The sequence below is a fragment of the Manis pentadactyla genome, chromosome 15 (genome assembly GCF_030020395.1).
Source record: "Manis pentadactyla isolate mManPen7 chromosome 15, mManPen7.hap1, whole genome shotgun sequence".
Classification (NCBI taxonomy): Eukaryota; Metazoa; Chordata; class Mammalia; order Pholidota; family Manidae; genus Manis; species Manis pentadactyla.
In genome coordinates, this window is record NC_080033.1 from 13,475,933 (window position 1) to 13,502,258 (window position 26,326).

The 26,326-nt window shown below is 52.2% G+C and overlaps 2 protein-coding genes across 6 annotated transcripts; one reads left to right on the forward strand and one right to left on the reverse strand.

The window, feature by feature from the left end:
* Positions 1-109: 109 nt before the first annotated feature.
* On the reverse strand, positions 110-21,791 carry EIF3K (eukaryotic translation initiation factor 3 subunit K). Of its 3 annotated transcripts, none has more exons than XM_057493031.1 (8): positions 21,744-21,791; positions 9,063-9,161; positions 7,765-7,885; positions 6,203-6,277; positions 3,657-3,723; positions 3,476-3,553; positions 1,488-1,670; positions 110-173 (listed from the first exon to the last, which is right to left on the reverse strand). In XM_057493031.1, exons 3-8 carry the CDS (start codon positions 7,780-7,782, stop codon positions 142-144), a joined length of 453 nt encoding a protein of 150 aa, XP_057349014.1. In that variant the 5' UTR covers positions 7,783-7,885; positions 9,063-9,161; positions 21,744-21,791; the 3' UTR covers positions 110-141. The 3 variants fall into 3 exon arrangements, with proteins under 3 accessions (XP_057349014.1, XP_036732346.1, XP_036732337.1); XM_036876451.2 differs by lacking the exon at positions 21,744-21,791 and adding an exon at positions 10,027-10,211 and having other exon boundaries at positions 1,488-1,613; XM_036876442.2 differs by lacking the exon at positions 21,744-21,791 and adding an exon at positions 10,027-10,211.
* MAP4K1 (mitogen-activated protein kinase kinase kinase kinase 1) lies at positions 10,366-26,263 on the forward strand. 3 transcript variants are annotated; one of them, XM_057493023.1, is made up of 32 exons: positions 10,366-10,469; positions 11,319-11,438; positions 11,608-11,665; positions 11,760-11,850; positions 12,579-12,643; positions 14,160-14,215; positions 14,306-14,353; positions 14,507-14,549; positions 14,642-14,714; positions 15,219-15,350; positions 15,782-15,844; positions 15,942-16,023; positions 16,429-16,545; positions 16,786-16,864; positions 17,395-17,453; positions 17,530-17,573; positions 17,655-17,699; positions 18,478-18,520; positions 18,914-19,076; positions 19,170-19,252; positions 19,578-19,662; positions 20,548-20,624; positions 20,716-20,776; positions 21,561-21,669; positions 21,756-21,814; positions 22,014-22,117; positions 22,672-22,846; positions 23,104-23,166; positions 23,374-23,463; positions 23,546-23,616; positions 24,144-24,199; positions 26,087-26,263. In XM_057493023.1, the coding sequence occupies exons 2-32, from the start codon at positions 11,340-11,342 to the stop codon at positions 26,154-26,156; spliced, it is 2,463 nt and encodes an 820-aa protein (XP_057349006.1). In that variant the 5' UTR covers positions 10,366-10,469; positions 11,319-11,339; the 3' UTR covers positions 26,157-26,263. The 3 variants fall into 3 exon arrangements, with proteins under 3 accessions (XP_057349006.1, XP_036732204.2, XP_036732195.2); XM_036876309.2 differs by lacking the exon at positions 10,366-10,469 and having other exon boundaries at positions 10,493-11,438; positions 19,191-19,252; XM_036876300.2 differs by lacking the exon at positions 10,366-10,469 and having other exon boundaries at positions 10,494-11,438.
* The last annotated feature ends 63 nt before the right edge of the window (positions 26,264-26,326 follow it).

The following is a 26,326-nucleotide window of genomic DNA, read 5'->3' on the forward strand; positions in this document are numbered from 1 at the left end:
TAGGAGCGGAAGCCCAGCCAATGGGGGGCCCCAGGCAGCAGTGAGGCTCCGGGGCTCCCTCTGGTGGGCAAGGGGCAGAGGCGGGAAGCCAATGAGGAGACGGAAGGAATAAATTAACAAATCTTTATTAAACTCCTGCAGTTACTGGGAGGAGGCCATGATGCTGGACACACCTGTTGAGAAGAGAAAGGGGGTGCGGTCCAGGGTCAATGTGGGGAGAATGGGAGACAAACCTCCAGCCACCAACCCCAGCACCCACAATTCATTTTTTCTGCTTTGTACCGGGTGAGTGGCCTAGAAGTTACTTGTATCAGTTTTCCCACCTGTATGAAGCATCTACCCTAAGATCTTAGAATTAAATGTTGTGCTTAGAACACAGTGTGGTACAAAGTAAGTGATGGTTACTATTAACATCACTATTCTGAAACATTCACGATTACTATTTGCAAGATACTCTAGCACTGGACTTCCACCTCCTCACTGCAGGACCCTCTGCGGGAGGGGGTCCTCAGAGAATCCCCCGCACTGGGTACATCTCATTTAGAGGAGTCCCTACGTGCAGAGATGACTGCCTACTCAATCTCCTTCCTCAGTTAAGTACCAAATTAGCTGGTTTGCACTGAGTAGTCACTTTACAAATATTGATCTTGGAAACACCAGAATCAGTCAAGAGAGTGAATAGGAGACCCCAGGGCCCAGAGGAGCAGCCCATCCCTGTCCCGCAGATCTCACTCCAACACCCTGCACACTGAGCAGGTGAGAGCGCACACTAACTAGTTCACTCTCCTTGGCTGAGCAATCAGTGGAGTCTGTGTTAGTTCAGTGTGTGGATGGTGGTGACAACAATGGTTAACATTCAATGAACTGTGTGACTGGCTCTTTGCTAAGTATTATACAGGGATGTCTGACTTCACACTCATACTTCCATGACATAGGTATTCTATTATCCAGTAACTTACGGTAATGGCACCTATCTTACAGTGTTGATGTGAGAACCAAACAATTTAATAAGTGTAAAGACTACACAATATAATAATTATTAGTGCTGTGGTCCCCACTTTTTAGATGGGAAAACTGAGGCACACAGAAGTAAAATCACTTGCCCATTACCCAGCTAAGAAGCATAGACCCAAGATCCCCATCCAGCTAACCCAACTCCCGAGCCTGCACTTTCTGGCATTCTGCTGTGTTTTAGCAGATGAAGCCCCACGAGCCCCAAGGACAGAGGGCCCCTGGGACCACTAAGGGTGTGGAGACACCCTGCAAGGCCCCTCCAGGTTCTGGGGAGTCCCAGGGACAGAAACCCAGCAACCCCTGCCATTCCTCCCTGGGCTGGCAGCCCCAAGACAGAAGTCAGTGGAGTCTGACAGATGCAAATTTCCTGGTCCTGACCCAAACCTTATCTACCTAGGTCCTTTGGGGCCCCAGCCTGGTCTGTTTCAGGGCACCTCCTTGGCCCCAGCTGGGGGCCTTGAGCCCTCACTCACTGTCAAAGTCGATCTTCTCCACGATGTTCTTGGGCTTAATGCTCTCTTCCTGGCTACAGATGAAGATCTGGCCTGACTCATCCGCACTCCAGCCGTACTTGCTCATCCACATCTTTAGCTGGCTTTCTGCAGGTGACACGGGCAGCACAGAGGCTTCAGCTACCCCAACCCGGAACGGGGGGCCTAAAGACAAAAGGCCAGGGCACCCTCCTTGCCAGACCACTTCAGAGGCCACCAGTACATCCAGCTGAACTGACCTCCTGCTGTCACCCTCGTGCTTTCTATAGAGTTGACCCTTGAACAACACAGGTCCACTTATACATGGCATTTTTTCAGTGAATACTGTGCAGTATTGTTAAAGTACTTCCTCGTGATTTTCTCAGTAATATTTTCTTTCCTCTAGCTTACCTGGTTGTATGAATACAGTATATAATACATGTAACTAAGTATGTGTTAACTGACTATTTGTTTAGGTAAGGCAGTTCAACAGTAAGCTATTATTTGGGGGAGTCAAAATTTATAGATTTTCAAATGCGGGTTGGGTCATTTGCCCCTAACACCACCACCACATAACCGCCCTGGGTTGTTGAAATGTCAACTCCAAGGTAAGTCTCCAAACGGCAGCCAGAGGGAGCCTTTTAGCTTTAACCTCCTGACCATTACAGGGCATTTATCTTCTTTCATTTTCTATTTATCTTTTTTCACTACCAGTGCAAATCTTGCTTCAAGTAACAGTGTATTTATTTACTTACCTAACTTTCCCCACTACCTACATGAAAAGGTCTCAAAATCATGGCGTCTTCATTACTACTAACAATAAGCCCATGACAACAGGTTTGAGGATTTCTTTGCAGTTCTTTTTTGCCCTTAAAAAATAGGCTGCTAAGAATGTGTGGTCAGAGAGTGTTGTGGTACTTGAATTCTTTTCAGTGTGACTACCATCAATTTGATATCCATTTGCTTCTCTTTACATTCAATTCTAAAGGGTTATTTCCAGCCCCTTTTAATTTCACTTTTAAAGAAGTAAAGCATCTGCCTGATATAAAGCACTTAGTTTACAGCCTGATACAAAGTGTCCCATAAAAGTTACCATCCATAAAAAAAGTCTTAATTAAAAAAAAATTAACACACACACACACACACACACACACGAAATACCTGGATCACAACGCAACACCACCCAAGAACATACTCAAAAAAATCTCACCCTCAACCTACCACTCTCCTCCCTGTTGTCACCCCACCAAGAGGTAACCATTTTCCTCAGCTTTTTATTTTCCTTCCTGTTCCATTTTTGCAAAAATGAGCAAATACACAAACATTTTTTTTTCTTTTTGAAGGCATCTTTTAGAAACATAAATCTGATCCATGTCCCTCCCTGCTCAGAACCCTTCCATGGCTCCATCTCACTCAGGGTAAAGGTCAAAGTCGAGGGAGCCCAGGGTATCTGAGATGTCCCTCCCTCACCACCTTGCAGCTCTCACTCTGCTCCAGCCACAGGCACCCTGGGAGCTCAGTGAACATGACAGGCACACCTCTGCCTTAGGAGCCTCAGGTTTGCTCTGCCCTCCGGCTGCTCACCTCACTCCACTGAGTAACTGTTCAAACACTGCCACCTCACCTCCACATGCCCCCCAGCACCCCCAATCCCTCTCTACGAGCTGTCCTACATACTCTGCCACTGGACATGTACATCATAATTCGTTACCTGTTTTGCTACCTCCAGGAGAACAGACTTAAGCCATTCTGTTTTATTTACTGCTGTGTCTGGCACAGAGTGGGCATTCAAACAGTTCATGCAGGATAAATAAAGGAATGCCATAAGGTCTCCCCCAAGAAAGGATTTCTCTACACCAATTCCTTATACCCTCCCTGGGCTGGGCCTTAAGTAACAACCTGGTAAGACAGGAATTGGTCCATCTGAGAAGCAGCTGAGGTCCAGCCCCCAAAGTCCTAGATTAGCACTAGGGACCCACAGAGGGCCTTACCAGTCAGATCCCCGAGCATCTCGGCCAACAGCCAGCGATCGATATGCTGGTAAGTGATGCCCACAACATGGCAGATAACTGCGGAGGTCAGAAAAACGGTGGTGAAAGACCACCCCCCAGGACCCTGCTGTAACCCTCCACACCTTCCCCCTGGGAAGCCTCGGCTCAGAGAAGGACTCACATTTCCGGACAGAGTCTTCAAAACCAGTTATACCTTCCAAGAGGTCCATGTTTTCATCCAGGGCTTGCTACGAGGGGAGGGATAGTGTTCACAGTATTAATCCCACAATATTAACAATACTAATATTAATAACATCAAGAAAATAAATAACATTAATAGAAACTAACAGCCAAGCGTTCATGCCACATGCCAGCCATTCTTCTGTGTACCACCCTATGATGTAAGTTACTGTTTTTATGCCCATTCTAGAGGTGAAAAGACTAAGGCTCAGAGCATCTAAGTGATTTGCCAAGAATCACAGAACTGGGGTTAGAACCTGGCAGGCAGAAACAACAATCCTAAGAAAGGGGACAGATACAGATGAACTAACTGCACTCAACTACCTCCCCTTGCTCCTGTCTCAGAGAAAAGGCCAACTTTTACATCATGGCCCACGAGGCCCAGCATTATCTCCCACTTCACCTCCTCCCACTTAACCCTTCACTCCAGCCACGGGGGCCTCCTCACTGATTCTCAGGCATGCCAGGCACCCGCCCACCTCAAGGCCTTTGCACTGGTTGTTCTTGGGTCTGGAGCTCTCCTCCCCCATGGCTAGCCCCTTCACCTCCACCCTTTTGCTCAAATGTCACCTTCCCAGCAAGGGCCCCCTCCAACATTCGTGAGGGAAGTGAGGAACCCGCAAGGACAATGGGAAGGAGCAGCCAGTGAGGCGGGAGGAAAGCCAGGAGAGTAGCTGTCCCGGAAGCCATGTGATGTAAAGCTTGAGGGAGCAGTGCAGCACCACCCCATCCAAGGTGGCTGAAAGGGCACATCAGATGGGGCCTGAGACCCGCCCACTGCGCCTGGCAACGGGGATGCCACTGTGGGTGTTGACAAGAGCGCTTCCATGGACAGTGTATGTTGGGGGTTGGGGACAGAGGGCTGGTCACAAAAGCCTCAAGGGACTGAATAGAGTGGGTTCAGGTGAGCAGGGGGAGACTGGGAACAGGCAAAGGCTGCCTGTCCCAGAAGCAGGGTGGCCAGCAGCCCCAGTTCGCCTGAGGGGCATCCTGGGATTTAAAACCAGGAAAGACTAGGGGGCAAACTGGGGCAACCAGTCCCCCTGTCAGGACATGGCTCTGAAGGGCAGCAGAAAATGGGGGCAGGAGGCAGTGTAGGCAAGGAAATGGAGGTCAACAGAGAGCTGTTTTTTAGGCTAGAACTGCAGGGATACATGGTCCATGGTGGCAGGAATAATCCAAGAAGGCTGAGTTTGCTGTTCTAAGAGTAGGAAGAACCATGGATGTGCCACAACTGCATGGGCCAGAGGGAAGGGGATCAGAGGGGTGGCCTGAAATGGGAGGAGGGGCAGTTCACCCACCAAAACAGAAACATGCTGTAAGTTGCCAGATGTCAGGAACAGGGACAGGAACGTGTGTGAGCTCATGAGTTATCCCATGAAAGCAGCAGCCAGATCACAAGCTGAAGTGAGAAGGGAGGGCAGGGGGATGAGAAGCTGTGAAGAGCTGCGCAGGAGAGCGGGAGGGAATGAACTGGGAAGGGAAGCAAGATCCCAGGCTAGGAGGGGCTGAGGATCTGGGCTGTCACATGCTCCTGACAGGCTCTCGGTAGCTCTGCTCATCATCTCAGATGCAGACGCAGACTTATGTTAAGGGAGGAAGCAGAACTGGAGCTGCCAGTCAGGCCCCATGATGTCAGGTTGGAAACTGCACCAGGGTGAGCTGGGAGACTAGGAGGAAGCGGTCAAAGGATAAAAATGGTGGGCAGAAAAGGCAATTTTTGGTGAAGACAAGTATAGGGCAGAGGCTCCCAGCCTTAGCTGGGCATCAGAGTCACCTGGATGATGGTTAAAATCCCAAAGCTTAAACCACACCCAGACCAATTGCATCACACTGTGTGAGTGCAAGACTCAAGGTACCAGTATTTTTAACTCCTCAGGGGTCCAACGTGCTGAGAATTGGTATAGGGTATGACTGGAAGGGGCTGAGACCACGTGCAGGGAAGAGGTCAAGGAGCCACAAAGTTGGGGTGATAGAAGGATCACTGGTCTGGCTTTCCAAGCATCCAAGAATGAGGACAGGCGTGTACAGAGGGGCAGTAAGAATTCATGAATTCTTCATGAAACACGCAGTCATCTGGCGGGCTGATACCAACAAAATAGGGCAGGAGGTGCTAAGACATGAGCTTCAGGACTTTCAGGAGTGGGAGAGAAATGGGTCTGTGAGTGGCGGTGAGAAGCAAGGAGGCCAGCCTCCCACTTGGAAGCTGAAGAATTGAAGAGTCAGGCTCTGGTTAAAGTAAGAAAGGGAGAAAGCGTTTAGAGGATGCAGGACTCTTGCTAGGACAGGTGTATGTGCGGCATATGGGCACAGAAAGCAACCTGGGAGTCCTGGCTGTGTGTGAGAACAATGACCCCATGAGATCACACACAGAGCTGAGCACAGGGCCCATCACCACGCAGCCAGCCAATAAACGTGCATGGTTATCACTGCTAGCAGCCTGCTCCGCATTGCTGTCACCCACCCTGCCCCAGGACCCTGCCTTACCCAGAAGGCCTGGAAGTGGCAGGTCTCCAGCAGGTCTCCAAGGTACAAAATCTGTCTTATTGGCCGTTCTTCTTGCTGTGAGGAAGATGTGTTAAGAAAAATGACCTCAGAGCCAGAAGACGCTGCTGTTAAGCCTGCACCAGCCTTCCTGCCCACCTTCTTCTACCCACTGCAGTTTGGTTTGTCATGGCAAAAGGTGAGACACACCCCAACGATCCAATGATGAGAACAGTTAAATCAGTGACAGCTCACTGACACTGGGATCAAGTCAACTCCTACAGAACTGATAAGGAGAACGTGACAAGACACACCGTCCTATGAAAAAAAAACAAGATGTAGACCATCACACTGACAGTCTACCATTCGGGTGGGACGTAAATGTCTGTAACCCACACACCTGTTCTTAAGTAGCTACAGGATAACTGCGGAAAGGTACCCAACGACTGCAAACAGCTGTTGCCTCCTGGGAGTGACTGTCTGTGGGACAGGAAGGGAAAGAAGCCTTGTTTTTGCCACCGTATGCTTTTGCACTTTTAGTGGCATACTTATGCCTATTTCTTTTTTAATCCACCCGAACAAGCTCCTGGTGAAGGTGGACAATGCCTCAGAAAGCGGGTACTCCCACAGACACACCTGGCAGAGCAGGTTCAGTGAGTAAGCCACTTCTCAGCTCAGCCACCAATGATGTGAGTGTGATGGCCTCGGGAGTGTGAGCACTACAAGCAGAGGGCTCAGCATGGATGGGGACTCTGCCAACTTTGTCAAGTGATTAAAAGAAAGCTGGGGCTCACCTGGCCAAGTGCTGGACCAGCTATGAAAAAAGGTGGTGGTGGGGGTGTTGGTGTATGCAGAGGGAGCCAGTTCACTGACCTTCTCTCACCATTTTTTCACTGAAGGCCAGGACTATACCAGACACTGCCAGGCACTGAGGATACATGGAATGAAAGTGACCTCACCACCCAGCTCTTTAGGCTCCTGCCTCTCACCTGGTTTTTACTCAGCTAGAACTCTCATGGCAATCTTTCTCTAAGCAGAACTCTCAAAGCAGAAATCTTTCCCGTATCACTCTGCAGGTCTGAAGACTTCTGTGGATCCTCAGTGCCCTTTTTGAGTCTGACCAAATTCCACTTTGAAATCTGTGGTACGATGAATAGCTATGCTGAACCTCCTCTACTGCCTCTGAAAGATGGCAACAAGCTTTTTTCTTCCTGGCCTCCCTACAAACTGTTTCCTCTGCCTGGATCACCCTTCCCTACTGCTTCACCTAACACCTCATCTTTCAGATGTTCCCTCCTCCAGGAAGCTTTCCCTAATACCCACCTAACCCCAAGCCTTGACTATTCCAGGCTGTCACTTCCAGGCGACCTGTCTGCCCAACTATGAACTCCGTGAGGGCAGGGACCAGCCTGTCTCAGCCACCACAGTGCCCCAGCCCCACCCAGTGCCAGACCAAGCCCAGAGCAAGCACTCAGTCCTTGTGGATAAACTCACAGACCACTTCCCTGTGAATTCATCTACCTGCCCCTCCCCTGACAAACCCAGGCCCAGGAGCTGAAGGATACATGTGCTTGGTCAATCATGCACTTGCACAGCGTGAAGTCAGTGTGGGGCAGGTTGGTGAGGGCCTTTAGCAGGATCTGGGCAGTGACTGTGGTCTGAAAGAAGGCTGGGTTGAACTGGTATCTGAGAAGGAGAACAAAGATGTAACAACAGTGGCATCTCCAGGTCCCTGGGCCTCACCAGCTGCCAGGCAGGCTGCTCACTGCCTTGGCCCAGAGCTTGGAAGTTGGACAGCCTCAGCTCTAACCCCAATCACAGTAGTCTCTAGCTGTGTGACCTTAACCCCCGACCTGACTTTCCTGCTCTGTAGATGGGGACACTCCTGTAGACTGGGACAGTTAATTCTCATAACCACCCAGGAAGGCAGACACTGTTAAGTGATTCACAAATGAGAACAGAAGTAGCAGTCTGGAGTAATGGTTAAGGCTCTGGAGCCAGATTGCCTATGTTTAAACTTCCCTGCCAAGTGACCTTGGACTACTTAAATTCTCTTTTTCTCCCTTTGAAAAAGCACAACGAATCTACCTCACAAGGGCAATATAGCGTCTAAGTAAATTAATACATATAAAGCTTAGAGCACAGTGGCTTCCCCCCAAGTACAAGTGTTGTTATCTTCATTTTACAGATGTCAAAACTGAGGCTATGCAGTCTGAAGAGATTACATAGCTGGTATCATGTCAATAATGCACAAAAGGTTAAGAACCCAAAGGTCTACCAACAGGATAATTAGAACAGAGACTGGAACACTGTACAGCAATGACAACAAACACACTCCAGCCACACGGAGGATGGATGGATCTCAGAAACCTAGTGCTGAGTGGAAGATGCCAGAGGCAGAAGAGTTCATGCTGTATGACTACATTAGAGTCAAGTTCAAAACAGGCAAACCTGAGCTAAGGCAATCAGGATGCATGTGTGAAACTCAAGCAAAGCCAGGTCATGACTGCATAAGAGTGGTTACAGGGGTGTGGGGGACAACAGAGTTGGTACAAGGCATATCAGGCAAAGGGACTAGGGCACTAGCAACACTCAATTTTATAATATGGATGGTGATCACATGGCTGTACATTTGTAATCACTTGTTAAACTATGTATTTATTTTATGTACTAACCAGTAGGTGTTTTGTAACTGGGTTTTTAAAAACCATCCCTTTCCTGCCCCAAATTCTTGGCTTCCTAGTCCTGCACACTGAGAGAAGTCACACCCTGCAAGCTATCTCCAACGCCCACCTCACCCAGGGTTGAGAGTGGTACCCTCCTAGCTGCTGGCTCAGGGCTGAGGATAGAGGCAAACACTCACAGCTTCAGGACAGCCAGGTTGGCTTCTAGATCATAGGCATTCTCCTTGGCCTGTGTCTCCACATAGCGTTCCAGGGTGGCCAGATTCTCAGGATTGTACCTAAAGTAGAATCAAGATGGGCGAGCAGAGAGGAGACAGGAGCTGAGGCCAGTCACTTTATGGGGACTGGGTGAGGGCAGTGGGGAGTGTGTGCATTATAAGCTGCTCCTCCCTCCCTTCTCTCTAAATCTGGCACGGTCCACTTGCCCTACCCAGTCTTGAGTCAGCACTATAACCCCTGATAAAGCTTATCCAATACATCACAGACCTGAGTCTAAGCTGTAAACCTTATGGGACCCCCGGATCTTTTCTAGAATGCTTCCCCAAACTCTCAGCCAGTCAGTCATCGCATGCAGCCTGTATACTTGACCTCCTGGAAGTCTTTGCAACATCCCCTCTCTCCCTCCCCACCCTGGTCCAGCCCTATCCTCTCCTGCCTAGCTTCACCCATCACGGCCCTGACCTCTCCAGGCAATCACTGTCTATTATCAGGTTTGTCTGGGCTGTGAACTGGGAATTCCACGAAAGCATGGTCTGTAGCTGTTTTGGTCACCTCGGGTCCTCAGCATTGTCCACCACTGACAGGGTAGATTTTAGTAATATGTGTTGACTGAATAACATTAAGAGAAAAGAAGAAAGTGATAAGAGGCACTGGGAGACACTGAGAGTCTAGGCAGAGAGAGAAAACCGAGGAGCTGAATGAGAGCTGAAGAGAAGAGAGAGGGGCCTTAAGGATTAAAGAGGGGTAGACTGAGAGGTAGGCGAGGCCATCTCCCAGCCCTAGGCCTCTGCAGCCTTTGGTCCGGAATGACTGGGAAATCCCACCCTACGGCAAGCCTAGAATACTAACCACCCCTTGCTGTCTCCAGAAAATCCTCCCCTCACCCAACTTGGCCTGAAGCGCTCCCTTCGCCCGGGCTCAGACCTGTCGATACCCTTGAGCAACTTGCCCACGTTCGCTCTCATCTGCTCAAACATCGCCATGACTTCTTTCGCCGTCCACACCAGGGTTGGAGGAAAAGGCCCAGCCGGCGCGGCGACCTCAAGGACCGGAAGAAGAGGTGGAAACGGAAACTACGCCACTGTTTTCTCTCTAGCCCGGGAGGCAGTGAAGGTGAAAACTCTTGCGGCGGCTGCCCCGTGACTTCTTCCCGGCGGGCGCAGTTGGCGCGTGCGCATACGCTCCGCCCGAACTGGACCGATGGCGTGAGAAAAAGCTTAGTCTAACCTAGTGCGCAGGCGCTATCTCAGGACGAGGAGGCGGGGCTGAGGTTTCCCCGGGTTTTACGCACGCAGCTCTAGTTCCCCGGCGGTGCGCGCGAATCCTTCCGGAGGGAGACTGATTCCTAGCGGCTTGCGTGCCGGTTGGTTTGCGCGCGGCAGCGAATTCAAAACACGGATGGAATGCATGTAGTAGCCTTCCCTATGGGCCATGGCCTAATCCCGAGGGATGTGCTTTCTGAGGTCCCCTTTGTCCCAGGCATGATAGTGAACTCCGCAGTTTCAAGCCTAGACCCTGTCTCCACGCTCCACCCAACTCCGGGGATAGGGTCCGCAAAGATTTTGCGCTCTGCTGGTCAGGAGCTGGAGTGAGGGGTTCCTGGACCCCGCCGGGTACTGCCCAGTCACCCACTAGGCTCCAGTCTTGCGGCTGAAGGCGAGCGCCCCATGTGTGCTGCCATGAGTAATGTATGGATTCTGCACACTACAGGTGTGACTGCACAGGCATGTGTCATGTATGGAGGTATACGCTCTGGGTGGACCCACATGTGTGATGCCACTAAGTGCATGTCTGTGTCCCAGGGAACAGGCATGCACATTGCATGATGGTCTCTTAACTTCTCTGTCTCCGTGTTGCGGCCAAACCCTCAAGCATTCAGCAGGGGTGCAACTGTGGTTTTTAGTCACCTCCCAGAATGGGGGATGGAGTGCTAGGGCACCTCCCCAGGTCACAATAAGATAGTTTGCATCTGGTTTACATTCAGTCCTGGGTCCTGGAGGTGTACAGAGGTCCCCTGAGAACCCCTCACAGGCTCTCTGGGCCCAGGGGACAGGGGGTGGAGCTGGCTGCACAGCCCTGTGTTGGGGCAGGAAGCGAGACTGGGGAGGGGGGAGGCCACAGCCGGTGGAGGCAAGGCAAGGCGGGTGCAGGGCTTGTGGGGAAGAAGGGAGGCGCCAGCACTCGAGCCCTGAGGCCCTGTTGGCCCCTGGGCACAGGCCCAGCTCTGGCCCCCAGGGATGGACCTCGTGGACCCCGACATCTTTAATAGGGACCCCCGGGACCACTATGACCTGCTGCAGCGGCTGGGTGGCGGCACCTATGGGGAAGTCTTTAAGGTGAGGACCCCACTCCTTGTTCATCACCCTCAAACTGGGGACCCTTGGGGTGAGGCCCAAGAAGGGAAGAGGATGAGAGAGGGTTCCAGGCCTTGGCTTGGGCTCAGGGATGCTGAGGAAGAACTCAGACGAATGGAGCCTGCCTGACTGCCAACTTCCCCTTTACAAGGCTCGAGACAAGGTGACGGGGGACCTGGTGGCATTGAAGATGGTGAAGATGGAGCCTGGTGAGGAGAGGACACTGGAGCTCCTTCCCCATACCCCCACCCCTGCCTCCCTCCCTCCATGCAGCCGCCTTTCCTTTCCTTCCCCTCCTCACAGACGACGATGTTTCCACACTTCAGAAGGAAATCCTCATCTTGAAAACTTGCCGGCACTCCAACATCGTGGCCTACCATGGAAGTTACCTCTGGTAAGGAGCCTTAGACCCGCCCTGGGACCCAGCCCAGCTCTTAGCCCAGAACTCTCGTCCCTGACCAGGGCATCCCCTAGCCTGACCTCCAATCCTGGATCCCCAGTTTTAAGTGGGGCACCCTTAGCTTGATCCCCAGTCCAAAGTCCTGCATATCTGACCAGAGCAGCCCCTAATGAAACTGTCAATCCAGAACTCCCACTTCTGACCAGGGATACCTAAAATTGATCCCTTCCTGGTAACTAAATCTGAAACCAAGTCTCCTAATCCTTCATCATCCTGCCCTTAGAGTCCTGCAGTTTTACTTTCTGCTCCTTAATTCCCTGGCCCCTTAATATCCCAGATGCCCCAATAATGACCTCTGTCTCCCAGACCTGGCACCCTGGGCCACTCTGTCCCCTCTGAACCTCCACACCCTGGGAGATCTCTGTCTTGTCTCCTCCATTAGCATGTGATAGCAGAGGGTGCCCTGAGTCAAGAGCCCAAAGACCTGGGTTTGAGTCCAGTTGACCCTGAATATGCATTTTCTCTCTGATCCTCAACTTCCCCATCTGTCAAAATGGAAGTGGGTGGTCTCACTCTGGAGGGCAATGGGAGAGAAAGAGATTTCCGTGGTTACATTAAAGTTCTTGCTGAACTACCACAAGACAGTGAGCGAGGGGCTGTCCTATAAATAACAATTTATTGCTGTTACTATTGTTAGTAGTATTACTCTTGAACTGTCGTAGGCTGCAGAAGCTCTGGATCTGCATGGAATTCTGTGGGGCTGGTTCTCTCCAGGACATCTATCAAGGTGAGAGGAGGGGCCCGGGGATCCAGGCTGCCCCACCCCTCCAGTCTATCTCTCCTGTTTCTGTGTTTGCGTCTCCTGGGACTGCCCTTCTGGTCCATATTTCATGCCATGAGCTCCTCCCTTGGGCCTGGGCCTGGCCTGGATGAAACTGGGGATCCTGTGCTGGCAGAGCTGGTACCGGGCCCTGCCTTCCAGGACTTGACAGTCCAGCCCCCATCTTTCTACGTGCAGCAGGTCCCCTCTACTTCCTCCTCCCCATCTTCTTCTGCGGCATTTTTTCACCAAGGCCCATTCCTGTATTTGAGTATTTCTGCCTTTCTGGCCCATTTTCAGTAGGTGCCCACATTGTAATTGAATGAGTGAATGAATTTCTGGTTCTCCCGGGCTGCTATTCACTCCTGGAGAATCTGAGCGTGCGGGTGTGGTGGGCCTCTGATCATTTCTCAATCTCTGATGCCCATCTTTGTCTTCCACCATCTCCCCATCTCCGGTCTCCCTCCAGCCCAAGACCTCAAATGTCAGGAAAGGAAGAACTTCGTAATGAAGTCTTTCGGGGGAAACTGAGGCCCACAGGCAGGAAGTGACTCACGCAGCCAGTCTGTCAGACCACCTCTCTCTATCTGTTGTTTCTATTGCTCCCCTCCACCCCTCTGTGTTTCTTTCTCAAACTGTCTTCCCACTTTTTGGTCTCTTACCAACTCTTTGTCTCAGTTTAGATCTGTTCCAGCTTCTCTTTGTTTCTCTTTCTCATTGCCTCTCTCTTGGTGTCTCTCTGCCTTTCCTCCTCTTACAAAGTCACACCACCCCCTGCTCAGAGCCCTGGCTTCCATTTCCCTCTGAAGAGAAACCCAAGCTCCTCATGGTGGCCCACGTGGCCCACAAGTCTGATCTGCACCTGCTCCGCAAGCTGACCGACTTCACCTCCTACCCCTCTCCTCGCCCCCACTCCGCTGCGGTCCGAGCCCACCAGGCACTCTCCCCCTTCCCAGCCTGTACGCTTGCTTCTCTTCTTGTTCCCCCACCAAGTGGACTGCTCACATCTTTGCCCCTTGTCACCTTCTCAGACTGACCATCTGAGTCAAACGTCATATCCCTTCCCACACACATTTCCTGTTGTCTTCTTGCTTTATCTCATTATTGTTTATTAGCACCTCACATACTGTGTGTTTACTTATCTTCCTTGCCATCCCCCTGCCCCACTGGAATGTTCTCTCCGTGAGGATGGGGATCTGTCTCTTTTGTCCACACTGTATCCCCAGTGACTACCACGGGACCTAGCACACAGGAGACAAGCAGTAAATACTGTCCAGTGATTTTGTCTCCCTCTGGCCTCAGGTTCCCCTCATCACTGCCTCCTCTGTATGGCTGCCTCTGTGGGTCTCTGACCCTTCTGCCTCTCCCTCCCACTTGTCGCATCCTGTTTCCCCCTCCCCAACACGGGACCCTCTTAGCCCATGTGGATGGGGGCCAAGAGCTCCCTGATTCCCATCCAATGTCACTGGGGTGCCCTTTGCAGTGACAGGCCCCCTGTCAGAGCTCCAGATTAGCTATGTCTGCCGAGAAGTGCTCCAGGTGAGGAGAGGCCTGGTGGGCCTGGGAGGGGGCAGGGCCCTGCTCCAATCCCCAAGTACTCACAGCCCCCATGTCCGCCCTCCTCCCCAGGGACTGGCCTATCTGCACTTACAGAAGAAGATACATCGGGACATCAAGGTGGTCTGGGGGCAGAAAGGTGGCCTTGGTTGGTGGGGGCCCAGGAGACAAGAGTGGTGTTTGGAGGGGTCAGGGTGGAGTTGAACTGCACGGCGGAGGCAGCTGTGGCCTTGGAGAGTGGTCTCTGACAGTCTCTAATTCCCTCCTGTCCAGGGGGCCAATATCCTCATCAACGATGCTGGGGAGGTCAGACTGGGTGAGTGTGACTGGCAGGAGGGGGCAGGGACTGGCTGGGGTCCCGAGGGGACAAGGGACCCCAGGTCAACACGTCTTTCCCTCTCCCTCCAGCTGACTTTGGTATCTCGGCCCAAATTGGGGCAACACTGGCTCGACGCCTCTCCTTCATTGGGACGCCCTACTGGTGAGGGGTGCCTGGTGGGCAGCTAAGGGTGCGACAAGGGCAGCAGTGTTCCCAGCCCTGCTTCTCTGGGAGTCTCCATCCTGCCTCCTTTCTTTGCCCCAGCCTTTCTCTGTTGAACATTCTGTCTTTGGCTCTCAAGGCTCCCATTTGCCTAAGTCTCCCTGTGCCCCCTTCACCCATTTCTCTCTGTGTTCCTGTCGATTTTTATCTGGATCTCTGTCTTCTCCCTCTGTGTATTTCCGCCTTCTCCTTCTGTCTCAGTCTGTGGCTGTCTCTGTCTCTTTGTTCCTGTCTTTCTCACTCTCTGTCTCTGTGTCTTTCAGTCCATCTCTGTATTTACCTCTCTGTATCTGTCTTTATTTCCACATCTCTTCATCTTTATGTTTCTCTCTGCATCTGGCTGTCTGCCTCTCTGTCTCTCTCCACCTTCCACCCTCCACCCCAAGGGGTCTCCCCTCCCCCTCCTTGTATCACCCGTGGCTCTCTGAGGGTCTCTGCCCCCAGGATGGCTCCGGAAGTGGCAGCCGTGGCCTTGAAGGGGGGATACAATGAGCTGTGTGACATCTGGTCACTGGGCATCACAGCCATAGAATTAGCTGAGCTGCAGCCACCACTCTTTGATGTGCACCCTCTCAGGTAGGCACGTGTGGCAGGTCCCCTGGGCCCAACCCCCCCGCCCCAGCCCTGACCCTGGACACCACCCCCAGCCTGCTTGCTTCTCTACATCAAGACCCGTTACGGGAGATCATCCTTCCGCAGAGCCCAATCCGAGACATCCCCCCACCCCACCAACAGATCCCCTCAACCCAGAAAGCCTTTTCTTCAGTCTTCCCTTCCACAGACCCCAGGTCAGGGACCCCCACCTTGATCTTCCAGAGCTCTGCAGCTGCTGTAGCTCTATAACATGGTGGTCATGGCATCCCCATGCACCGTGAAACCTAAACCTCACTCTCTCTGCCCCTCACTCAGTTCTCTGCGGACCTCAGTGCCCCTGGGAACCCTTTGAGCCATGAGGTCTGACCCCCCGCTGGAAGTCTGAATCCCGCGTTCTCTCCTTACTCTTCTAGAGTTCTCTTCCTCATGACCAAGAGTGGCTACCAGCCGCCTCGGCTAAAGGAAAAAGGCAAATGGTAGGAGAGAATGATGGGAGGGAGGGAGGCAGCGCAGAAGGTCTGGTGGGGAGGTCTTGGGTCCCCTCACCCCAGAACATGGCTTCTTCTTCCCAAGGTCGGCTGCCTTCCACAACTTTGTCAAAGTCACCCTCACTAAGAGCCCCAAGAAACGACCCAGCGCTACCAAGATGCTCAGTGTAAACCTTCCTGAGAAGCCCTCCCCAAATTCTGACCCCCAGAATTCCCAGGATTCCTCCCCAGGCACTCCAAATTGAATCCCAGACCTTTTTCCATGATACCGAGCTGTTAAAACTCACAGTCCCCAAGGGCCTCAAGACCCATTCCTGGGTGTACTCTGGAATTCCGGGTGAACCCCAGTGTCCTCTAAGACATCTCTGGAATTCTCTAGGACCCCTGCCAGGAACCCTAAATTATTCTAATCCCTTCAAGCTCCTCAGAACTCCCCAGGCTCAGCTCCCTGGAGCCCCCCGCCTTCTCCCTCCATCAGCATCTTCCCCACCAGATGCCCTTCCATGACCCCCTGTCCCAACCTCTCCCTCCATCAGACCTCTGTCTGCTGACACCCTCCTCCCCTCCCCCAGCACCAACTGGTGTCCCAGCCCAGGCTAAGTAGAAGCCTGATCCTAGATCTTCTTGACAAACTGAGGAATCCAGGGAAGGGGGCCCCCGTTGGCGAGACAGAAGATGAGGAGCCCGAGGTGAGGGGCACCCTGGCAGACCAAAGCATTGGGACCTCCTGGCCTTTGCTCAGGCTGTGCCCCTGCCTGGAGTGCCTTCCTGCTGCCTCTCTTGGAGGGGCCAAAGGGAGGGAAGATGGTGGGCTGGGCACAGGGCTGGGGGCACAGAGGGTATGGGGAGCTGAGGGCTCTGGGCCGGGCCCACGGGGTGGTAGGGCGCTAGAGGGCTATGATCCTGACGCAGCTGCTGCTCTGTCCCAGCCACCCCCTGCCATCCCTCGGCGGATCAGATCCACCCATCGGTCCAGCTCTCTGGGGATCCCAGACGCAGATTGCTGTCGTGAGTAGAGAATCCACAAGGTTGGGACACCTGAACCTATGGTAGATGCAAAAGACCCCCTTCAACTGCCCAGCAGACCAGCAGACACACTCATCACCATCTGGCCTCACAGTAGACCCCAAAGACCCTCATCACTTCCAGACATATCCTCAGAGACCCTGACCACCATCTGACCCCACAAGGAACCCCAGAGAACCTTTTGACCCACAAAATGGCTCTAGAAATTCTCCACCTCTCTGATCTGCAGACAGACTCCATGACCAGCAGGACCCCCAGAGAAACCTCAGAAATCTGTCAGATCCCCCAATAACCAAATAGAACCTGAAAACACTCTACAACTTTGAGCCCCCACCTCCCTGATCCCAAATCCTGACCCCCAAATGAGATCCCTGTAAACCAAGATTCTTCTCCCTAAGGGACAGTTCCAGTCCTAAGATCCTGACCCCCAAAGCCCCAAACTCTAGTCTTTCTGTCCCCAAATCCCTCTCCCTAGCTCACTGTGCATTACCTTCTCTCTTACCCCCTGCCAGGACGGCACATGGAATTTAGGAAGCTCAGAGCAATGGAGTCCAGACCCACACCTGACACAGTGAGTGCCTCCCCCTGCTGGCCTCATGCACCCTCCCCTTCCCCTAGGCCACCACTGACCCTTTACTGTCCCACAGGTCCATTTACAGCCCCCTGGAGACTTCAGGAGCAGCAGTCCCAGGTCAGAGCCCCTCAGGGTGGGAGGGGAGGGGGCTGGGGCATGTGGGTGACCTGCCTGAGGCCCATGCCTGTCACTCCTCAGGGGGCACCTCTCAGAGTCTGATGACGACTATGACGACGTGGACATGTAAGAGAGGCTCGGTCCCCACCTCCACAGACCCTCACCCAGCCCCCCCCCACCCTACAGCCACTGCCTGCCTTTCACCCCAACTCCAACCTCAGCTCCTACTTTCCTTCCGCCATGCATCCCTGACAACTGACTGGACCCTCAGTGCAGCCCCCACCTTCCTTCACCCCCAACTCCTGACCCCAGACCAGCCCCCACTCTCCTTCCTCACCTCACTGCAACCCTTCACCTTCCTTCACCTCAGACCCCTAACCCCAGCCCTACCCCAGCTCAGCCCTGGACTCTCACCACATCCTAGCTCCCAGTTCCTCCCAGGTGTTGTTCCAACCCCACACTGCACCTGCAGCCTTCACCCTCAGCACCCCCACTTCATCTTTCATCTTCTCACCCAACCTCAGACTGAGCCTTGGTCCCTGGGAACTTCCCCCACCCCAGACCTTCAACCCCAGTCCCAGCAGTCAGCCAGGCCCCCGTCCCCCAGGCCCCTGCCAGCGTCAGGGCCCACCCATCCACTCTCTCCGTGGCACCTGCGATGGGCTGACAGCCAGCGCCAAGTGAGAGCCTGACCCTTAGGATCTCGTGTCATCTGTGTCATTAGGTGACAGAAGCAACCAAGAGTTGCTGTTACTGTTACCACCATGGTTACTAGTCCTTTAGTCTCAGCCCCAGCCCAGGCCAAGTCAGCCCCTGACCTCAGACCTCCAGCCCCGAGCCACCCCACCTTGCCCAGCTCACATTCTCCACACCCGCACCTGTTTACGCCATCTTTGTCTTTCAGCCCCACCCTTGCAGAGGACAGACCTCCTCCACTGCCCCCCAAGGTAAGGCCCTGGGCCAGGAGGCCCGGGTACCTAGATGCTGGGATACTAGACTCCAGGGGTGGGAGACCAGGATGATGAGCATATTGGGATCTGGACGTGGTCTCCCCAAACCTGAGGGTGGGATTCCAAATTTTAGCCTGCTGGACACTGGTCAGTAGCTGGTCCTGGGAACCCCCTGCTGCAGCCAGCATTAACTCTTTAGTTGCTAAACTGTGTTGATGTCTTGGAGAGTGGGTCAGAGTTGATGTCTGGAGTGCTTACAGGACCTTGTGAGGAGATCAGAGCCGCGATCAGCTGTCAGTTCTGCCAGAGGGAGGAGGGTTGGCATTGCAGGGTGCCCTCCCTCTCAGATCATCTAATGTATTTCCCCACACTCCTTTTCTATCTCCAAAGCCCAAATTCCGTTCTCCATCGGATGAGGGGCCTGGGGGGCCTGGGGATGAGGGGCAGCTGAGCCCAGGGGTGCTTGTTCGGTGTGCCAGCGGTCCTCCTCCCCGCACTCCCCATCTTGGGCCTCCCCCAGCCACCCGAAGCCCCCACCTAACTGCCCATTCAGGTAATGGGGGTAGGCTGATATGGGGGGGCCAGGGGGGGCATTAGGCAGGAGTGGGGGGCCTTTGGGGGCTGATTTCTCCCCACCCCATCTCAGAGCCCTCACTCTGGAACCCAGCCCTCCGGGAACATGACCAGCCCCCACTGTTGCCCCCCAAGAAGGAAAAGATGAAGAGAAAGGTGAGGCCAACTTTGCTGAGGATGCCTGGTGGGGGTTCGGGTGGGAAGACTAATAGTCATAACAGATAACATGTGTTGAGCAGGTCTTCTGTGCCAGGCACTGATCTTATGTCTTTATGCAGCATAAGCCTTCAAATATGTTTCCCTGTTTTACAGGTGGGGAAACTGGGGCAGAGAGGGATACGTAGCTTGTGAGGGTCAAATCTTTGAGAGAGGTAGACAGGATTTGAACCCTGGCACACGTGCTGCACAGCCCTAACCATTGCACTTTCCTGTCCCCTCCCTTTTGCTGACTCTGCTGCTCTGCCTGCCATGACCTGCCTAGGGATGTGCCCTTCTTGTAAAGTTGTTCAATGGCTGCCCCCTCCGGATCCACAGCACAGCCGCCTGGACACACCCCTCCACCAAGGGTGGGCTCTCAGGAGGGTCATGGAGAGTATGGGGGGATGGGGAGGGACCTTCATGGAAGGGGCAAATGCAGGGACTGGGGAGGGACTCAGGTTAATAGGATGGGGAGTGGCAGAGCTGAGGCAGGGCCAGAGCCCAGAGTTTCAGTTGTGGTTTGGGGATCAAAGATGGGTAGGATGAAGAGGGTGAAAACTACGAAAATTAGAGTTTGGGAGCCAGGAGTGTCACATATAGCAGAAAAGTCAGCGTTTGGAGTACAAGGTGGGTGACATTTAGGCCACCCTCAGTTTAACCTCAGTTGGAGGTTCATGGTTAGAGAGACTAGGATCAGCGTTCGTGGGTCAGGAGTTTGAGATTAGAATGTAGCAGAAAGGGACAGAGTTTGAGGATCAAAGATGCAGCAACAAGGTCACTGAGGGGTAAATGTTAAAGAAACAGCATTAGAGTTTGGAGGGGTCATTCTGGACAGAAAAAGCCATATTTGGTGGAGGAGGGGGCTGAGTTTCAATACTGAGATAAGATTAGTATTTGAAGACCAGAACTAGGGAGAAAGAGGGACAGAACTTAGAGGGCTATTTGAGAAGGCATGTCTAATGTCGAAGTCAGACTTAAGGGGACAGACGGCCAGGAATTTCAGGTCAGAGATGGAAGAACCACCAGAATGTGGGGAGTCAGAGGTAGGTGAGACAAAGACAAGCTCCAGGGACTGGGTCAGGGTTTGAGTTAAGATTCGAGGAAACAGAGGCTGGGAGTGTCCATGTGGGAGTTAGAGAAGGGAGGCAGAGGGCTGGGGGAAACTGTTTGGGGTCAGATGGTGGTGGGGGGGGGGGCTCTGGGAGGTTTCCCAGGATGAGGCAGGTCCCAGCACCTCATGTCTGTCTCCCCAGACCAGCACCTGCTCCTGGGGGCAGAGGAAGGCATTTTCATCTTGAACCGGAATGATCAGGAGGCCACACTGGAGATGGTAAGGGACAGTACCCGGGGTGGGCCAAGCGCAGGCTTGGAGTTGGGGGTCGCTGGGGTCTTACAGGAGCCATCTCCCCCATTCTTTACAGCTCTTCCCTAGCCGGACTACCTGGGTGTACTCCATCAACAATGTCCTCATGTCTCTCTCAGGTCTGGCTACAAGGTGGGCGGGTGGGCTGGAGGTCAGAAGATAAGGGGTCCAGCATAAGGGGGTAGAGAGGTACATGGGCACAGCTGAAGAAAAACTCAGGCCCCCTCCTTCACAGAGTCCACAGTTCAAATCCCAGCTACTCTTCCACTATGGGACTTGCTCCCTTAGCCTCAGTTTTCCCATCTGTAAAGTGGGGCTCTCAACAGTCCCCACCACTAGAGTCAGTTTTGAGGCAATTTCTATGATTAGTCTTTATGTTTCTTTGGTGTCCAGATGAGAATTAGAATTTATTCCACACTTAACTAAAATAGAGTGAGCAAGTTATAGATTAAAATTTTGTGTCATTGCTTTATAAAGATTTTACATAAAATAATTTCTAATTTATGGGGAAACACCAAGCCAAACAGGATTCATGAGCTAGTTAATGTCATATCTGTGATGACAAACTTTAGAAGAATTTCTAGATAGGTTTCTTCTTAAACTCTGAAATGTGTGTAATTTCATCTGACTGGTTAGGTGTCCATAGTTTCTCATAAGGCTACAAGCACTACTAGGGTAGGGAATGGATTTATTTTACTCTGCTGTTTACCACAGCCAAGCATGGTGCTTGGCCTCCCGTGGGCATTTAAAATAGTTGAATGAAAAATGAGTTAAGTTCTCAAAACTTAAAGGCTTAGGAGTTTCAAACCACGGTGTCAAGTGAGGGGATAAAGTAAAGGAGGGACTGTCCAGTGTCCTTTAACTAACTGCCTGCTTTCCCCGCCATATACATACACACTGCAGGAAAGACGCCCCACCTGTATTCTCATAGCATCCTGGGCCTACTGGAACGGAAAGAGACCAGAGCAGGAAGCCCCATCGCTCATATTAGCCCACACCGGCTACTAGCAAGGTACTAGTCCCTGATGGCACCACAGACCCCAGTAATCCCCCCTTTCTGCTGTCCCTCCTCCCATTCTTACCTACCTTCTTCTGCAGGAAGAACATGGTCTCCACCAAGATCCAGGACACCAAAGGCTGCCGGGCGTGCTGCGTGGGTGAGAGAGAACCCGAAGGAAGCGCGTTCAGAAAGGGGGTGGGGCTGGGCCAGGGGCGGGGCTTGGACTACGTCCACTTGAGAGGTTGTCAGAGTTAAGGCAGGGTGCCTGGAAACCGGGGAAACATGTGTGGCCTTTCGGGAGAGCAGGGAAGGGGAAAGAGGACTGACCCATGACCCATCCTTACCCGCCCGCACAGCGGAGGGCGCGAACTCCGGGGGTCCGTTCCTGTGCGGGGCATTGGAGACGTCCGTGGTCCTGCTTCAGTGGTACCAGCCCATGAACAAGTTCCTGCTGGTCCGGGTAGGGGTCCTGTGAATGCTGGAAACTGTGAAGTTGCCGGACTAGGGCCTCGCACTCTGCTTGGGTTGAGAACTCCAGGAAGCCCCTCTTCCACCCGAGGCCCCGCCTCACTCTCCACAAGGTCCCTCCCACCTGCGGTTCGGTGCCGAAGGCTGACCCTTCTTAGGCCCTTCAGATCCTTAAGCTCCGCCCTTCACAGCGGCCAATTGTTCTTCAGGCTCTATGCCCTGTTCGCCGGGTCTCTAAGGTGACCCCATTCAGGTCCTTGGACTCTCTAAGGAGACTTTGCTGCTGCATTCAGGTCACGTCCCTCGGGGTGGAGGGCTGCCTTTTTGTCACCAAGGCGGCACGCCCCCAAAGGAAGCCACACCCACTATGCGGCCTCACCCGTCAGTTTCTAAGGTAGCACCACCTAAGCCATCTGAGGATTGACTCCATGACAATTCTAGAAGGCACCTCCCAAGACTGAGGGCCCAGAAAATACTTGGTAGCCCCAGGCCTGCTCTCCTCCAAGGCCCCTCTCCTGAACCCGTCCCTGCCTGTGCGGCCCGCAGCAGGTACTGTTCCCGCTACCGACGCCTCTGCCAGTCTTCGCGCTGCTGACCGGGCCAGGCTCCGAGCTGCCTGCAGTGTGCATCGGCGTGAGTCCCGGACGTCCTGCCAAGTCGGTGCTCTTCCACACCGTGCGCTTCGGCGCGCTCTCCTGCTGGCTGGGCGAGATGAGCACAGGTGAGTGGGGAGGGGGGTGACTGGGCGGCTGGATGTTGCTTAGCCTGAGCGGTAATTGGGAAAGGAGTTGAACCTGGGAGGAGTGGCGGGGAAAGGGCGGGAATACACAATCGATGAAACTGAAGTCTGCGGGGGGGCCGCGATCGGTGAGCCGGGTGTAGCCTGCTGGCTTGCCCAGCGGAGGAAGTTGGAACGAAGGTGCCCAGCGGAGGAAGTTGGAACGAGGGGGGATTGGTCCTTGATTCCTCTCTTCTCAGAGCACAAGGGACCAGTACAGGTGACCCAAGTAGAGGAAGACAAGGTGATGGTGTTGATGGACGGTGAGGACCCTCCTCCCTCTCTTTCCCCAACGGCTCCTGGATCTCTTCCCCACCCGCCATCCCCAGCCCCACACCTGGGATCTCAGAAATGCTGAGCCCCTCCAGGCCTAGCCTCCGAACGGTTTTGCTTCTCACACTGATTTTATTATCCAGTTCCTCAGTAACCTTCTAAACCGCGCTCTTAAAGTCTCTCTACCCCCTTCTAAGGGTCTCTGAGGCTGGTGACCCCAGAGGGTGCCCCTGTCCGGGGGCTTCGAACTCCGGAGATCCCTATGACTGAAGCGGTGGAGGCCGTGGGTATGTGCAGGATGGGAGTGCCCGGGGTCCAGAGTGGAGGCTCAAGGGATACCATGGGTAATAGTCGCTGCTTTCCTTCCAGCTATGGTGGGGGGTCGGCTCCAGGCCTTCTGGAAGCATGGAGTGCAGGTGTGGGCTCCAGGCTCCGAGCAGGTAAGCCCCTCTATCCCAATACCCACAGACCTGCCTTTCCCACCTCCCTTATCTCCATCAGATGCACTGGGAGAACTGAGTCAGGGTGTGAAGTTCTGGAGGAGCTTCCTCCAGTCGCAGTTCAGACAGGCCCCCTTGTCTACCGCAGGGTCCCTTGGGTTCAGAGCTCATCCCAGGCCACTGGCTGGCCACTGGGGTCACTGTAGAGATATATGGGTGGTTAAAAGCATGGAACACACTGCCTGGATTGGAATCCAGCTGAGTGACCTTAGGCAAATGACCCCAGGCCTTATTTTCCTTATCTGGAAAATGAAGCCAAAAACGATGCTTAGCTCATAGAACCCTGCATATCAGATTCTGCCTTTACGTATTTAAATAACTTGCCTGAGGTCCCACAGCTAATGAGTGGTGTTAGCAAGAATGATTATTTTTGGACCTGAAGCTGGAAGTTCAGAGACATCCACCTGCTCTCTTTAAGGGAAAGGGGAGGAATCTTCTAGATACTGACACACATACCTTTTTCCCAGCTGCTGCAGGAGCTGAGAGACCCCACCCTCACCTTCCGTCTGCTTGGCTCCCCCAGGTATGGACTTGGGGAAGGGGACAGACGACCTGAGCAGGGGGCTTCTGATGTAGAGAGGACATCCTTAGATGTCCCCACTCACCTCTATCTTTGGCCTGGACATTCTCTCACCAGATAATCCTGCTTCCATCTCTGCCACCATAGTCCATTCCCTACACAGCAGCCAAGGGGTATTTTTATTTTTTATTTTTATTTTAACTTTTTATTTTGTCATAACTTTGCTCTCCCAGAAGAGTTGCAAAAATAAATTTAAAAATTCTTCTATCCCCTTCACCCAAATTCCCCAGTTGTTAACTTATTTTTAAACCACATCTGCTTTACCCTTCTTTCATCTATCTATCTATCTATCTATCTATCTATCTATCTATCTATCTATCTATCTATCTATCTATCTATCTAATCTATCATCTATCTATTATCTATCTATCTATCTATCTATCTATATATCATCTATCTATCTATCTATCTATATCTATCTATCTATCATCTATCTATCTATATTTTTTCTATTTGGGTGTGAATTGCAGACATGATGCCCATTTACCCCTAAATACTTCAGTGTTTCCTAAATCAAAGCAAGAACATACTCTTACAAACCACAATTCAGCTGTCAAAATCAGTAACACCAAGAGCACGACCTTCTAACCACACACCCATTCAAGGCTCACCAGTTGTCCCAGTGATATTCATTATAACCAAAAAATAATATTTTTTTCTCTGGTCCAGGATACATTCCAAGATAATGAGTTGCTTTTAGGAGTCATGTTTCTTTAATATTTAGCGTTGGACAATTCTAAAGACTTCCTTGGTTTTTCATGACTTTTGACACTTTTGAAGAGTACAGGAAACTTGTCATACAGAATGTCCCTCAGTTGGGTTTGAGGTTTTCAGGTCAAGCATTTGGGGCATAAATACCACAAAAGGTATGGTGTGTCCTCAGTAATTCACTGTCTGGAGGCATGTGTCAGTTTGTGCCATTACTGGTGATGTTATCTTTGATCATTTTATTAGAGTGGAGTCTGCCAGGTTTCTCCACTATAAAGCTACTCTTCATTCCTTTGTATTAATACATATCTTTTTGAGTGATTTATTGACACTGTAAATATACTGTTTCTCATCAGACTTTCACCCACTAGTGTTAGCATCTGTTGATTTTTGCCTGAATCTATTATTAGGATGGTTACTAAATGGTGGTTTTCTACTTATATCATTCCTTCTTTATTTATTAGTCAGCATTTACTGTAGGGAAGAGCATCTCTTCTCCACCATTTATGTATGTATGTATTTCAGCATAGTCTCATGGATTTGCATTATATCATATGGGTTATAATCTATTACTATATTTATTTTGAGGCACAAATACTCCCATAGTTACCCAGTAAGAGCTCCTTCAAGGATCTTCCGTGACCTTTTGACATGCCACAGGGGTCTTTTAAAATCCGAATCTGTTTGTGTCACTCTCCCTGTTTAAAATCCTTCTATGACCTCGATAAATACCTAGTCCTGGCCACAGCCCACAAGACCATGACTTCTGCAAGCATGCTCCAGGCTCTCTTCCAACTCAAGGCCTTTTCACAGGCTTTTCTCTCTGCCTGGAACACTCTTCCCTGCCCTTTCACCAAGTTCCCTCCTGAACTCTTCCAGGCTCCCACTATCCATTTTGGGGGGGCACCTTGGCTGACCCCTTAGGCTAGGTTTCCCTGCTAAGTGCCCCATGATTCTTTGTACTCATGTAACACTGATTCACTGATTCCTGCTCTAGGTTGAGCTCCTCAAGGTCAGGGAGTCTGCTCATGCCCAGCATTGTGCTTGCTCAGCCTCTGTTAACTCCTCTGTGAATGAATGAACAAATGAACGAATGAACTGACTTCTCTCTTCCTGCCCCAGGCCTGTGGTAGTGGAGACACGCCCAGCAGATGACCCTACTGCCCCCAGCAACCTCTACATCCAGGAATGAGGCCCGAGGGGGGCGTTAGGAACGAGTCCCTGCACCCCCCTCCCCAACAGACACACATTAGTGGTCATGACATGCTCCTGTCTCCCAATAAACATGACTTCAGCCTCTGCTGTCATCTTGTTTTTATAGGAGGTGGGGAGGACAGAATTCTTGGATGCCCACCCACCCCA